Source organism: Tachypleus tridentatus, chromosome 8, assembly GCF_004210375.1.
Source record: "Tachypleus tridentatus isolate NWPU-2018 chromosome 8, ASM421037v1, whole genome shotgun sequence".
NCBI lineage: Eukaryota > Metazoa > Arthropoda > Merostomata > Xiphosura > Limulidae > Tachypleus > Tachypleus tridentatus.
This window is the reverse complement of record NC_134832.1, coordinates 60,823,751-60,840,175: the sequence shown is the minus strand read 5'-3', so window position 1 is coordinate 60,840,175 and position 16,425 is coordinate 60,823,751. Positions and strand designations below refer to the sequence as shown.

The 16,425-nt window shown below is 34.3% G+C and overlaps 1 protein-coding gene across 2 annotated transcripts in view; it reads left to right on the top strand.

Moving 5' to 3' along the window:
• Nucleotides 1-7,265: 7,265 nt before the first annotated feature.
• LOC143222480 (kinesin-like protein KIF23) overlaps nt 7,266-16,425 on the top strand; it is a 40,990-nt gene continuing 31,830 nt past the window's right edge. For both annotated transcript variants that reach the window (XM_076449073.1, XM_076449072.1), the window contains exon 1: nt 7,266-7,433. In XM_076449073.1, the coding sequence (XP_076305188.1) occupies nt 7,423-7,433 (11 nt within the window). In that variant the 5' untranslated portion in view covers nt 7,266-7,422. The remainder of the gene's footprint in view (nt 7,434-16,425) is intronic.

The window sequence follows — 16,425 nt, the reverse complement described above, 5'->3', positions numbered from 1 at the left end:
ACTACAAACCACATTTCTGAGATGATCTGCCATTCTATGCCTAAGCCTCGGTTCTCGTTTGTATGTATATATATGCTATTCTATCGGTATTACCGCTGCATGCCTATGAGTAGATGATTTTTCATTTTTTAATAGGCGAAGCAACAAGGCCTACGTTTAGACCCCTAACAAATAATATTTCATGGTCAAGGAAGTGCTAAAATAATTCATTTAGACTTATTAGATGGCCTGATAAACTATTGAAATGACCAGAACAAGATCAGCTAAAAAGTAAATTTAGCTATTTTGCACATGTATGACTATCAGTGTAACTTCAGACTTACAGTATTAATCAAGCATGACAGAACTCTTTCGATTGAAGGTGCGCTGAAATAAATAACAATGTAATAAACGATTTTTGGATAGTAGATGATGCATACTACTAAGCTGAGCACTCGCACAGTTTGCAAGAGATTTTTGGAAATTTAGATATTTGTTGAGGTTCGAATTTCTTTTTTGAAGTAAATTTGAAGTGATCATTGCCACAAAAAAAGTGTTTGATATTTTGAATTTAACTATTATAATATATATTAAATGAACGTCGTAGATTTGAAAATAAAAAATCTTTGTAAGATCTCGGCAATCTAGAAACTGCACAAAACACACAAAACATAAATCCAAGATAGCGCAGACTATTGGGGCCAAGAAATCAAGGTGCTTGATATGTCAAGAGATTTGAAATAGTATATGTGTTTATATATACTTCGAATTTCGTTTTTTATACGCATAAATATATAACTTATTATTATTTATAAATATTAACTCTGAGCTAGTCTTTCAGGGCAGTTTACGCCTAATTGGGTTAAGATAGATGTTATTCTTAATTTTTGTTACAGTATTTGTTTGTCATATTAACACTTATATAGCATTTTTACCTACTCTTTTAATATTATCTTGGGCATAGAAACCGAAACGTTTGTTGAAAAAATTTCAAAATCATCACAATGAAGTCTCGACAGGTGTCGCATGTAAGATATATTACTTGCTTAATTTCGGTAACTTTATTTCAGTCTTCTTCAACTTCGCTGGACTTAGATTAACTAACTTTATTACAGAAGTGTTTTAATTTTAAACCAAGGACACTAAAAACAGCTTCTTGTTTGCTAGTTCGAGTTGCAGATATCAAAGAGTAATTAGCATATAAAACATTACAATCGACTGAGGAAAAACATATACTAAAAACAAATTATAAATAGTAAACCTTTATAATGTTTTCAACGTTTCGAACAGAACTCACCAAAGTTTAAAATCACCAGAGGGAGGGTGTCATGGCCACTCATATATATATATATTATTATTATTATTATTTTATTTTAGATTTTATTGTGCTATAGAAATTTATATTTAATAATAGAAAAACTTGGGAAATTAAGCCTAGATATGCATAGTTTACCATAAACGTCATATTCATTATGCAACCATTGTTTTTATTTTATTTATTATCTTTGTTTATAATTTTGTTTACAGTGTTTTCTTATAGCAAAGCCACATTAGACTATCTGCTGAATCCACCAAGGGGAATCGAACCCCCTGATTTTAGCGTTGCAAATCCGTAGACTTACCGCTACACTAGCGGAGGGCGATTTTGTTTACAAATTACCAAAGTAAATAAGAGGGAACTGCATCTTTAAGATAAGCTAAAAAAGTAGAGATCAAGGCTGCTAATCACTTCTCGACTGTAGTATCAGGGTAAGCTCGGTTCAGTATCAAGGATTTGGAACATAATCGCACAAGCTATTTCAAGTCAACTACATTATTCGGGAAGCAAAAGAAACCCAATAAGCAAATCCACAATATATTACGAAGAATCTCGATACTTTTAATTGTATTAAATCTTCTTCATTAAAATAATAATCACGGTTTTACCTAATAGAGATGCAATGTTAACTAGTACATATGTGTTAGGAAACAAAAGATCACGTAGTACGCACGTAGCAATGTTTCACTAAAATTCTTCGTGCAACAATAAAACGTCTTTTTTATTTCAATTTCAAATCATCCGTTAGTTTTCTAGAAACGTTGGTTGACTATTTTTAAGGAGGACAATTTTAAGTTTTTTGAACTAGAAGAGTGGGTTATGATGAGGACTAAAACTTAGTAAAATAGTTTGAACAATGTCAAAGAAAATCGTTACAAGCTTACACCCGTTAGAAGCTTTATCAAACATTAGTCCATGGATAACAGCAACACACAAGTCTTCCAGAGATCAAAGAAAAAGATTCCTCCCGATAGAATACTGGAGCCCAAAGTGTCAGTGTGATTGGTCAAGCACTAAAGTTGAAATTCGGTAGGTTAAACATGGTGTTATAATATTTATTATCTTAACATAACCTAAACTTATTCTGCAAGACTTTCCTATGCTTGATTATGTATTTGAATAAATCTTTTTCTCGTAAATTTAACGTTAAGTAGGCCTGCTTTAACTATCAAGATACGTTTCCAAAATTCCAGGGAAACTTAGGTGAATACTTATTGCTAAGTTTACTTTTCTGGTAGCAAAAATGTTTACATCTTAACTTTTTAAATTAATTATTCTTAGTGTCAATACTATAGTATTTATCGAAAATTAATTTAGAGTTTGTTTGTTTCTAGTTACAAAATAAGAAAACATAAGCCAAGTCGTACTAAGCATGTTGGCGTAAGCTTGTACCTAAGCCTAAAGTAACATTCCTTACCGGTTTATTGATTTACAAGTATAATCTAAAATCACTGTAGTGGATAACCAATAGCCTAGATAACCAATTATGTAACAAACATACTGAGTTAATCTTAGTAACATAATGTTAAGTATCATTTTCAATTAACCAAAATTTTGTAACATCTAATATCCAGTTGCTGAAGTTGTATCTCAAAGTCAATTTGATTAAAGCTTAAGCCTAAGCTATTATAGATATTTACTATAGTATATATAAGCAGAAAAATGATGAAATAAAAAATTAACTTTATAATAATAAGACAAATAATCTTTACAATATTATTTTATTTTTATTTTCTTGACGAAATTTGAAAAACAAAGCTAAAGAAAATAGTGACGAACTATGGATTAAAATCAAGGATATAAAATATTATTAAGAAAATATGTTTTTATGTATTCAACCTTTTAACATATTATGGGAGATTTAACATTCAAACATCATAATCAGAAAAATGGTTTTTAATTAACGTAGTATTGCTTACCAGACATAAATAAGGTATCCAATTAGTCAGCAGCACTTATTATGTAGGTTTCCTAAACCAAACAGTGTGATCGGTTTGGGTGGAAAAGTGTGATATAAAGGGATATCATATATTTGAATATTTTTAATTAATAATATATATATATATTAAAATTTTTATTTAGTAATTTATTTTTCTTCTATTAATTGGGGCAACATGCGGCTCAGAAAGCCATTAGGATTACCATGTTATAGTGGCTTCGTGTCTTTGTTCTCTGTAACAGTTGATTTCTCTTCTGCCCGAGAAGATAGAACATTAATATATGACATCCTAGTTAAAAAGGACTGGCACTGTAATAAACTCTTTTAAACGAATTATAACGTTGACTGAATGTAAAAGCTGACTAATACTGTGAGAGAATAAAGATCAAGAGGTAATATTGTTGAGAGGACAAAGAAAGCAAGTTTACCTGTTGAATTCAGGTGCAGCTTGTTTTTGTTTTTTTAGCTAGGAGGTAACAGAGTAAAGACTCGCTTTTAAGATTATCGTATTTATATTTGACGGAACTCTATCCAGAGAATAAGAAAGTTATTGGACTGCGTAAAATTTCGTAATAGAGACTGTCTTTTTGTGTGAGAAAGTATATATGGTGCGTTTTAATTTTTGATTGCTCAATAATAAAAATTATTTTCGTTATTACTAACATGGTTCATTTTCATTGCTTTATGCAAACTAGGAAGACTATGCACAATTACTTGATCAAAATCAATCTCCTTGTTTCCTGAACGAATGTGCAGTTATTGTGGATTTGTCCTTTTGATATTTGTCGAGAAGTGCTCCAACGGTTTCAGATATATTAACTTAACACACTGGCTTAACCTAAATAATATCGTTTACTTGTTTAACTGTTAAACTGTATAACTCGTAGTTTTTAGTTACAGTGATTTCTGAATGTAATCAATGTTTCAATTTATTATTTTATCTTACAGGCGTTTAATACTTTTATGATTATTTTATTATGTACTTGATTGTTAGAGTTAATTGGTATACATATATTTGCTAAGAGCCTGGAATCTTGAATGGAGTTTCTTATTGTATTACACATTCTACAGTCTAAATGTTAGTTTAGTTTTGGTAAAAAAAATAACAGACTGATTAGTAACCGTAGTATTTTTACTAATATATTCGTTTTTTTAGGTGTTTTTGACTAACTTTATCCTTTTTTCTCCTTAAATGAAAGCATAATATTTTTTGACCTTATAGTAAAATTCTATACTTCAAAACTGGCGAACCGTGTTAGAATCCGTGTGATACTATAAAATGTTTCCCATTCAATAATCTGTGAGTGCGTTTTAAGAGTAACTATAAATCCTTTAGCTTGGATGATGGATGAAAGGATGATACTAACTACCTGCCTTCTTTCTGCAGTGACGGATTAAGGCTTGGACAATTTACGTGACCGTCAAGGTCCCATGGTATGGTGGAGTCCCATATAGAAACGATAAAAAATATAAACCAGATGAAGTTACTGTGCTAAATCTCTCAATACATGCTCGGTCCCAGGGACCTAGCACGTAACCATTTTGTACTAGGACAACGTTTAAACAACAAAGCTTTTAATACAGTATGTGTGTCGTTACAAAATTTAACAGACATTTAGTAAATATTATATGCTGTTTGTAGTCTTTTACTAGTCCATCACCTCGTAACGTGAACTCGTAACGGTATACATCTATTCATACTTAAATTTTATTTTTACTGTCCTTTGAATCATATATAACTACTACTGGGGGACATTATAAGTCATAAATCACTAGCGTACGTGTAGCTCATGTTATACTCTTGAAGTATACTACGCACGAGCAACTTACTACTGTACCTCATGAAAAGGTTTTATTATATCATTATTATTTATTTTACCAATTTTACTACCTCAGATAATTTGGTATCACAAATTCGAAGACTGGGGTGCTGGACTATGTGGTTATAATAAATATTGGTTTGGTTTGTTTTGAATTTCGCGCAAAGCTACACGAGAGCTATCTGCGCTAGCCGTCCCTAATTTTGCAGTGTAAGACAAAGGGGAAGGCAGCTAGTCATCACCATCCACCGCTATTTTTTGTGCTACTCTTTTACCAACGAATAGTGGGATTGACCGCCACATTATAACGCCCTCAAGGCGTAAAGGCGAGCATGTTTGTTGTGACGGGGCTTTGAACCCGAGACTCTCAGATTACGAGTCTAGTGCCTTAACCACCTGACCACGGCGGGCCAATAATGAATATAATTCAGTTCAAAAGCACAATCGTCGCCATGATGATGGAGATGCAGAGGAATCTATGTTATCATTCAAGGATACATTAAGAAATGAAATATTTTTTGTTGGGGTCGATCAACCTGTCACTTTTATATGAAGTTGTTGCCACAAAATTTGGATTTCTTTCAAAATTATCATCTCTTTCAAGAAAACAGCCAAGTCGCAAAATGTCTTATCCACTTTTATCCAAACGAAAAAATTAGAACTTTCTTTCTAGTATCATAATGTTTAAGATTAAAAAATTATCAAATAATAAACGTGTATCAAGCCAATTATATATACATCAACAGGTCTAAAGTATTTCAAACCTTGGAGTATTCTGAAAGCTGAAATTGAATTTCTATTAATTTATGTATTGGGATTCCAAATCACAGGCAACAAAAATAATATTATAAATCTATCATTTGTCTTCCACATGTCATTACTAGATGCTTTTCGTATAATACCAGAACTTGTCATTTGAGCCGTTCAATGAGTGACAAAGGATTATCTGAAACGCTGTATAAACAGTTCTTGTACTAGTAACCTTGATGGTAAAATAACGCCAATGGTAAAACGCTGGCTGCAATAAAAAAAGCGTTTTTTCTTTAATTATCTGAATAGTAGAGATATTTTTTCTAACTTTTACCAACATATATGTGGCCTGGCATGGCCAAGCATGTTAAGTCGTGCGACTCGTAATCTGAGAGTCGCGGGTTCGCATCCCCTTCGCGCCAAACATGCTCTCCCCTTCAGCCGTGGGAGCGTTATAATGTGACGGTCAATCCCACTATTCGTTGGTAAAAGAGTAGCCCAAGAGTTGGCGGTGGGTGGTGATGACTAGCTGCCTTCCCTCTAGTCTTACACTGCTAAATTAGGGACGGCTAGCACAGATAGCCCTCGGGTAGCTTTGTGCGAAATTCCAAAAAAACAAACAAACAAACAATATATATATATATATATATTTTCTGTTTGTGTTACTTATTTTATATTTATAAATTTTGTATATAGGCCAATCTAACTATTTACCAACAAACTTTTAGTTAGGCCTGGTGGAAGTTTTCCAGTAGCTCAGTGATAAATATAAAAGCTTATTATGCCAAATACCGAGTTTTGGTATCCATGGCGGCTACAGTATAGATAACCCATTATGTAGTATTGTGCTTAAGAAAATAACAATAAACAAACCTGATGGAATGCTTTATTTTACAATACGTGTCGATTGAAATATAATGCATTTAAAATTATTTATTATTGTCATGTTGAACACCGAAAATAATAACGTATTTCGAAACAGAGGTAAAAATAGCATAACAAAAATAACATTTCAAATTTGACACAATTCACCCTTCAAGAAACCTTTTGTTCAATAACAATTCCACACACAAATAGGTATTTTGTTTGTTGGTTGGTACTTTAAACACAAAACTGCACAGCTGTGACAAATGAATTTTAACATTGTGAGCATTCAAGTTTAATTGTGATCATGAGTCACCGAAGAAGGCAAGATGATATATTAATATTTAGGAACTTTATTTGATTCACTCGTTAAGCGACAATAAATTATCAAAAGAAAACTGATCATCGTTAATTGTCAGCATTATACAAAAATTTATTAAAAACTTAAAGCTATGTATATCAACCTTTATGGAAAATCCAAAATATTTTCAACAAAAATTAATGCTTTATATATATATTTATTTTATAGGAAGTGTTTAACGTTTGAGGTTTGAAACAGAGGACGCTACATACGACATAAATGATTGGCCGGGTTAATATTATCGGGAAATTTGAACAACTTTCTGGTATTGTTACGAGGTCCCCGAGGCAGTTTAAGCAATTTAGATTAAACTTTAACTTTAAAGGTAGTTTTATTGTATTTTAAAATTCAGGTGAATATTTTTTTATTGTATGACAGTTTATATTCCGGTATGAAACCCGTGTAAGTATGGCATTAAAACTTTGAAAAAGAGCAATTTTAGGCATTACAATAGCATGTAATAATTCTATTATCAGTACTAACTACTTGTTGGTCGGAATGTAGAACTTAGACATCATTCATGGAATTTTGAAAACTAAACTTGTATTTTACTTTCATCTGCTTTTCTTTCCTAAAATTCAGGTTATGTATCTGATTTTTAAACTTAAACGTTTATTTTTTCATTTGGTATAAGTGTTACTGTTATTAATAATAGTATTAACCTAAAAGAACCGACAGCTCAAAATCCAGGTACTTAAAGTTAATGGTGTGAGTGTAGTTCAGCTTTTATGAACTTTCATAGAAGAAAATAAAATGTTTTTATAAAGTTTAAAAAGTGGATCAAAATACTTAAACCAAAAATCTGTTTACATTTTATTTTTAATCTGGAATAATTATAAAGTAGACTAATCTTTATTAAAAGAGTGTAGTTTGTTGCATACATTGTGTCTCGCCTATTTACAACTGATGATATACAAAATTCTGAAATGGGTATGTATATAGTCAAAGTGAAATATCTTGAGTGACAGTTGTGTGATTGCTTTCATTTGACTGTATACACAATAGTCATGCATGCCTATAATACTAACTGTTTAAAAATTTAACCATAGATATATATATAAAATAAGTTAAAAAATTGTATTGAAGTCAGTATATCTCACAATTATGTGTAATATCTAATAATAGTAATGTAAAGTCACACCAGCCATCCCCTAAATGAAATTTAAATTATATCATACATCAGTTTAATAAGATACAGATGTCTTTCCTATACCTTTAGGTCTAAATAGATAAAAAGATTACTTGAAACAAATTTGGATGAAAGATGATACTTTTGTAGATCATGGTTAGACATTTGTTTGCCATCTGAGGACTTTAGTACATTATAATGCATAATAATAGTATCTGAAAATTCAGTGAGTTTAACTAGTTATGTATTCTCAGGATTTGTCACACTGTAGCTGCATTTTTTCTTTCACACTAGTAAATCTATTAAAAAATCTTAATCCTGTTAAATTGCTGGGTGTAATTTTGCTATAGCATAAACTATAGAAAACATGAATCCATTTAGTTTTTCAAAATTTAAGGCTACTTTTTACATCCATCCTTGACATGAATTATAAATTTCAACCCATTTTTTATTTTTTAGGAACCCATTGATTTCCCTTCTAATTTTTATTTTAAAAAGTGATGTTTTCTATTACCACTGATACCGTGTTTCTCCAGTAATAAGACCTACCCATAAAATAAGACCTAGTGTGATTTTTGGGGATAGTTTTAATATAAGCCCTAGTTAAGAGTGGCAGGAAGAGGAAAGAAATAAAAAAAATTAATTTATTAATTAGTTTAATAGTTAGTTAATTAGTTTGTTTAAGTATTAATCAGTTAGTTTAATAGTTTATTTTAAATGGTTAGTTTAATAGTTTTACTTTGTAACTTCATTTTTTTAATATATCAAAATAAGACATCCCCCAAAAATAAGCCCTAGTGTCATATTTTGGAGTGAAAATTAATATAAGCCCTGTCTTATTTTCGGAGAAACACGGTAGCAGCTAATTCCACAAGGCAATCACCTTGTTAAAAAAAACTGTTTCAACTGAATTTATCTTTTTTTAAATCTTGTGCTTGTCTTGTCCTTTTTTTTTAAATTTAGCTTAAAGAAACCAGAGGTCTTTATTTTACTGACCCTTTAGATCTTGCAAGTTTCAATAAAAATCACCTCTTTGTTGTGTAGCAAGTAAGAGATATTAACTATTCTATAAGGTTTTTCCATTCTTGTTTTCATTGTAGTTGTCCATTTAGAATCAGTACATTTAAGTGATTTCAAATAGTGTAAAACCTGACTAATAATATTGTATCACCAGTTTGCTGGTTCTTCAGAAATGGGTTCCATTACTTCTAAATCAGAGGACCCACTGAATCGTAAAATCTCATTTTCTGCCTGTCAAGTTATCTTAAAACATTGATAGGCATAACAACACAGTTCTTTAGCCCTATGTCACTAGCTGTTCAAATTGAGCATGTCACAACTATTTTTAGGTAAGAACAAAAATGTATATGTACAAAATTTAAAAAATGAGTCTTAATTAGTGGTTTATACAGAAAGATGACTTGTGATTTTTTGACTTATCAGTATGTTTATAAATACACTATAATTCTGTTAACTTTGCTTTTAATAACAGAGCACTGACTTGGTGGTTTGAGTGTCTTACTCATTACTGTGGCAAAATTCTTTTATTCAGCTATAGCATTAAGGGACAATATGGGACCTGTTGGTCCATCTCAGCTGTTCCATCCTCTGAACTGAACTATTAATAAATAAATTTTTAAAAATCTTAAAGCCAGCCCTTATCATTTATGTACTCACCAAGTTTTATTATAAATTAAAATCTACTCTTCCGCATCTGAAGGCAACTTATTTTAAAGTTCAACCACTGTGTTAGAAAAATAAAATTCCCTTAGCTGAAGGTGGCTCCTGTCCTGCAAAAATTGATATTTGTGTCTTCTAGTCAAACTATTCTTACTGTTAAGTACTAAAAACATTTCAGTCATATCTCTCGTTATTTTTTAAGTGTAATCAGTTTGAGAGATTTCAACCTTTCGTATGACAACCCTTTCATTCCAGGTATCCTTTTCTGAACACTTTTCAATAATTCAATGTTTTTCCTAAAGTAAGGAGTCCAAGATTGAATACAATATTCTAAATGTGGTGTATACAATGAAATTGTAACTCTCTTTAGATGTGTGTTCAGTGTTTTTGTAGATACAACCTTAAATCTATATTCCCGACCACTAGCAACAGTAAACTGCTTGGATGGTTTAGAGACTGATAGACTACTACATCGAGATTTTTCTTTCATCACACTGTTAATGTTATTCCTTTCAATATTATACTTATAATTCAAATTATAACCCACCTGCATTATCTTGCATTTATTGTAATTAAATCTCATATGCCATTTATTTATCTAACTCAATAAGTGATCTAAATCCTTTTGTAAACTAGGAGCATTCTCTTCACAGCTAACATCTAAGTCCTTAATATCATCTGCAAATTTAAATAATTTATTGGCTATTCCTTCATCTGTATCATTGATGTAAAACAAAAAAGAGCAAAGGTCATAAGTCTAAGCCAGTGGTTCCCAACCTTTTTTATGGCCTGCACCCCTAAAAAATTTTAATATGTTATCGCACTCCTCACAGTAATTATTTATTTAACAATAAAGGTGAAGGTGGCCAAAACAAATGTTATCTCTCACCCTTTGGTTGGGAACCACTGGTCTAAGTCATAAGGTATCCTACTTATGACATTAATTCAGTTTGAAATCCATTTATAACAACCCTCTGCTTTCTTCCATCCTGTCATTTTTTATCCAATATGATAACTTATTCCCCTACAGCTTTAGAGAAATTGTTTAGAGACTTTTACATGGAACCTTGCTGAATGTTTTTAGAAAATCCAGATACACCAAATTTACTTTCTTAACTTCATCGATCTAAGCAGAAACCTATACAAAGAATGTCAAAAGATTTGTAAAGTGAGATTTTACCTCAGTTAAACCATGTTGACTATCCAGTAAAATTCTAAATTTTGTTAACTGATTTTTGGAATCATGTTTCATATGATCTTCCAGAACCTTTTTCACAACTGATGCAAGACTAATGAGTCTATAATGATTGGAATAATTTTTTATAACTTCCTTTCAAAAGAGTTACATTAGCTAATCATGTTTCATATGATCTTCCAGAACCTTTTTCACAACTGATGCAAGACTAATGAGTCTATAATGATTGGAATAATTTTTTATAACTTCCTTTCAAAAGAGTTACATTAGCTAACTTCTTTTGTACCTAACCACAATTCAAAGACTGAAAAAAAATTGTAGGATACACAATTTTTAATTTCTTTCAAAATCCTTAGGAAAATACCTGGCCCAGGAGTCTTATCATTCCTTAAATTTACTAATTTTTTCTTAATCAGCTCAGATTTAATACAGCAATTTTGTTTGATTTGGTTTTCATCTATCTGTTGGTCAAGATGTGGAATACAGCTCAAACCTTCATTGAAAAACTGAAGAAAAAGCAAAATTTTATAACCCATCCATCTCAGAATTATCATCAGATAGAAATCATCCTTTATCATCCCTGAAGGGTCCTACCATCATCGTAACAGTTTGTTTACCCTTATTGTATTCAAATAAATTATTACTCTTAATTTTTACATTTTTAGCCAACCTTTTCTCAATACATTGTTTTTGATGTCCTAGTTTCCTGTTTCACCAAGTTTCTTATTCTGTATGTTGTTGAATGTGTTCTTGCCTATATTAGACATGTAACCCAAATGAATTAAGTTGCATTGTTATTAAAGGGCATCTGTTAGATTTGTCCAACTGATTAATGGTCTGTAGTACCTCAACATTTTTAATATAGCTAAAAATACCTAAGAGTTTAATGTCACAGGCAAACTTTATTAATTATGTCTATATCAAAATTATTAATGAAGATACAAAATTAATGCCTAAGCACTGGCCTAGAGGCACACGACTAGTTACAGGTGAACTGTTTAATTGAACTCTGTTGATGATAACCTTTTGCTTTCTCCCATCCACTCCTCTGTGTGGATTCCTGTACGTGGTGAAGGGACCTCTCAGGGAAGGTTCTGTTCTTTCAGTTTACCTCCTCTGGGATCTAAACATCCACCCACGTGTTTGCTGTGTGTGGCAACCTGTGAAGGGGAGGAGGGGATCCTGGTGGTTTAGGGGTCCAACTCTTAACACACCATTTTGGCCTTGAATTCCTGTAGATGGGTGGCCCTCCTTGGGTCAATTGGCTGGTCCACTCGGGCTAGGGTCAACCAAGTACCAGTGTTGGATGTTCTCAACAGGTGTTGTGGACATTGTATCATGATGCTCATGAAACCCTGGCATTGTTGCGGTGTCCTTGTTTGACATTGCAGTTTGTTCCCTCGAATGGCTTCATGGTGGGTGGGGTCAGTGGGCACTGAAATTTATTTCTTTATTATGGATACTCCAATTAAAAATCTTTATAAAATAGTGAAAAACAGTCTATAGGTAAATGACCACATCTTGAAGATTCTGAGCAGCAATCCTCACCATCTGACCTATACCACCTGTAGTACCTCATTTTCTTATATTGCACTCACTTTCCTACAAACCTTTAGGGCAAATGTCTCCCTTTTTTATTCATAAGGGACTAGAGGGGCTTGCTGGCTCTCAAAAGTCAGTAAAGAAGCTTCAATCTGGTGACATATTGGTGGAAACATCCACATATCAACACAGTGAACTCCTGTTGCATTCAAAGGCAGTTGGGGATATACCTATAGAGGTTACACCTCATGCTACTTTGAATTCATCACGAGGAGTTATTGTTGAGAGTGAATTGAAGAACATCCCAGAGTCTGAGATTCTCTCTGGTTTTTCCACCCAAGGAGTTTCTGCAGTTAGGTGTTTATCCACTCGCAAAGATGTAATTATGGTACTGACCAATGTCCTCATTCTCACATTTACATCACTATGTCCACCTGCCACCATCAAGGCAGGTTATCTTAATTGCAAAGTATGGCCATACATTCCAAACCTTCTCCAATGTTTCCAATGTCAGCGGTTTGGTCACTCGAAGACGTCATGTTGTGGTTCCTTGATGTGTGCTTGTTGCAGTGGCAAGGACCATGATGCCTACAAGTGTGAAATGGACCCTCATTGCATCAGTTGTAATGGCTCTCATTTGTCCTACTTTCTTTCTTCCCCTGAATGGTTGGAAGAAAAAGAGGTGTAGCATTTGAAAACAATTCATAACATTACTTATCCTGATGCTCGAAAATTGCTGTCCACCATTTGTTTCGGACGTATGCTGCTGCACTTCATTTCGCAACTACAGCGGGAGTGCAGACAGATCTCTCTGTGCCTCCAAAAGAATCGTTCTCCAAACAAATGAAAAGTGTTTTGACCTCCATGATTAAAAAAGGTTGATGAATCAACTTCAACACATATTTCTGTCCCTTACGTACATCCCCACAAACCCCAAGATCCACATCCTTTGGTTTCAGGTACAGGCATTTCTTCGGATACATCTTCTTTTCCTACCCCAAGATGCAAAACAATAATTCATTCACGTCATCAGTCACTGGAATCCTCTTCCAACAGCAAAGACCTGCCCAATCGGGCCAAGGCAGGATCCATGGAGGTCGAATAAGGACAGTAAGGAAAAAAGACATGGTTGCAAACAGAAGGGTTCTTCACCCAATTTGCCAACACATAAATTAAAATGGCCACCCTGATACAAAGGAACTGTCGAGATTAACGTTTTAATCTGGATGATATCAAAACACTGATTGCTTCTTACCATCCTGTATGTCTTTCCTTACAGGAAACATTCCTGAAATCTGCTGATACAGTCACCTTTTGGTGGTTTTCTTTGTACAGAAATGACAGGCTGTGTGATGGATGAGTGCATGGAGGGGTGGCACTATTGGTTGATCAGCATGTGCCCATCCTGTCTTTCCCACTCGACAACACACCCTTGGAGGCCGTAGCCATCTGTGTTTCCTTGGATCATACCATTACTGTTTGTTCTTGCTACCTGTCGCCTGGAGAGACATATGATTAACCAGACCTTGATGCTCTCATTGAACAGTTTCTGTCTTCCTTTTTCATCCTGGGGGACTTAAATGGACATCATCCCCTCTGGGGAAGTGCTGATATTGATAGGAGGGGTTTCTCTGTAGAGCATATACTCTCTGATCACAAACTTTCTGTTTTCAATACTGGTTTTTCTCTTTATTTCCATGCACCTAGTCAGTCCTTTACTGCTATTGATCTCTCAATTTGCTCCCCTTCATTATTCTCCCATTTTTCATGGAAGGTTGGAAATAATCCATGAGACAGTGATCATTTTCCTATAATCTTGAGAGAGACTGGCTGTGGTCGATGCCACCCAACCCACAGGCCCTGGTGGCTGCTGGATCAGGTAAATTGGCCCTCTTTCACTGAAGCCTCAAAGACGGGCCTAGTGTACTTTCCGTAGATATCCCACACTCTTGAACCGCATCACTTTCTAGCAGGCCCGTGCACATGCTCGGTGTGTAAGACGTCAAAGCCAGAAGGAATCTTGGATTAAGTTTACCACCAATTCCAAAGTCATATGGGACAAGATTCGAAAGGTTAGTGGGCAATCTAATTCTGTCCCCCTCTCAATCTTGCTCTCTGATGGCCAGGAAGTAGCTGATACCCAGAGCATTGCTGATACTCTAGGTGAAAGCTTTTGCCAGGTATCTAGCACTTCTGCTTCTTCTTCCACCTTCTTAGCCATCAAGACTCGGGCAGAGCAATCACCTCTTTCCTTTCGAGTTGATTGTCTCTATGAATATAATCTTCCCTTTACACTGGTGGAACTCATATTGGCCCTTCATTGGTCTGGCAGTACATCGTTTGGACCTCATAATGTATGCTATGACATGCTGCACCATCCATCTCTTGCTATTCTTCTGATTGTTTTTAACCAGATCTGGCAGGAGAATGTTTTACCTGATGATTGGCACCAGGCTATTGTTCTACCTTTCTCTAAGCCTGGGAAGGATCCCAAGATTCCTTCCAACTACTGTCCAATTGCTTTTGAGCTGTCTCTGTAAGACCTTAGAGAAGATGGTTAATGCTCATCTTGTTTGGTTCCTCGAATCAAACAACCTCCTCTTGCCTATCCAGTGTGGATTCCAACGACAGTGTTCCACCATGGACTTACTGATTCAACTTGAAACGTCAATCAGAGAAGCCTTTCTCGAATGACAACATCTTGTATTACTATTATTTGACATTGAGAAGGCTTATGATACAAATGGACGTATGGCATTTTGCGAGACCTCCATATATATGGGTTACATGGCCATTTGTTCATTTTTTATTAAAAATTTTTAATGGACAGGAGATTCCAAGTTTGTGTGGGTTCGACACTTTCCCGTTCTTTTTGCAGGAACTTGGAGTTCCTCAGGGCTGTTTTCTGAGTATCACACTTTTCAGTATAAAAATTAATGCCATCACTGAACAACTCCCTCTCACTGTTGCAAATGGATTCTTGTGTTGACGACTTTCACATCTCGTGTCAGTCGTTGAATGTGAGGTATATTGAGTGACAGCTAGAGACTGCCCTCAATTGTTTACTGAAGTGGACCACAGCAAATGGCTTTAACTCCTCTCTCTCTACAACAATTTGCATGCATTTTTGCAGCAAATGGGGTATTCACCCTGATCCTGAACTCCGTATTGGTGAAGTTTCACTGCCTGTGGTCCCTGAAACAAAGTTCTTGGGGCTTGTCTTTGAACATAAGCTAACCTTTATACCACACAAGCAACTATGGGTCAAATATACAAGAGCACTGAACATACTTTGTGTCCTTTCTTCCACCACTTGGGGAGCAAGTTCTATGCTAAAGATATATCGTGCTCTTATTCAATCGAAACTCGACTATGGATCACTGGTCTATGGCTCTGCCAAACCATCAGCCTTAAAGATGCTAGACCCTATTCATTATCAAGGACCTCTGCTCTGCACTGGGGCTTTCTGCACTTCCCCAGTTCAGAGCTTATATATAGTCTCATGAACCTTCTTTGCACCTCTGCCATTTGCAAATGTCTTTACTGTATGCTTCGAAACTTATTTCCTTACCAAAGCATCCCACCTGGGGTTGTGTTTTTCTTCCTTGGTAGGCCATACTTCTTCATAACAGATGGTCTGCCAATACTCCTTTCCAGTATCCAGGCACAGTTGGATGAATTGGGCTTGTCCTTGGATAACATTGCTGTATCTACTGGTCAGTCCATCCCAGCATAGCTTCTTACAGTCCTCAATTGTGACCTATCTTAGTCATCTGAGAAAAGTAGACACTTCTGATTGGAAATACTGTCTGTTGTTTGCTGAACATCTTTTGAACCATCCTTCCATT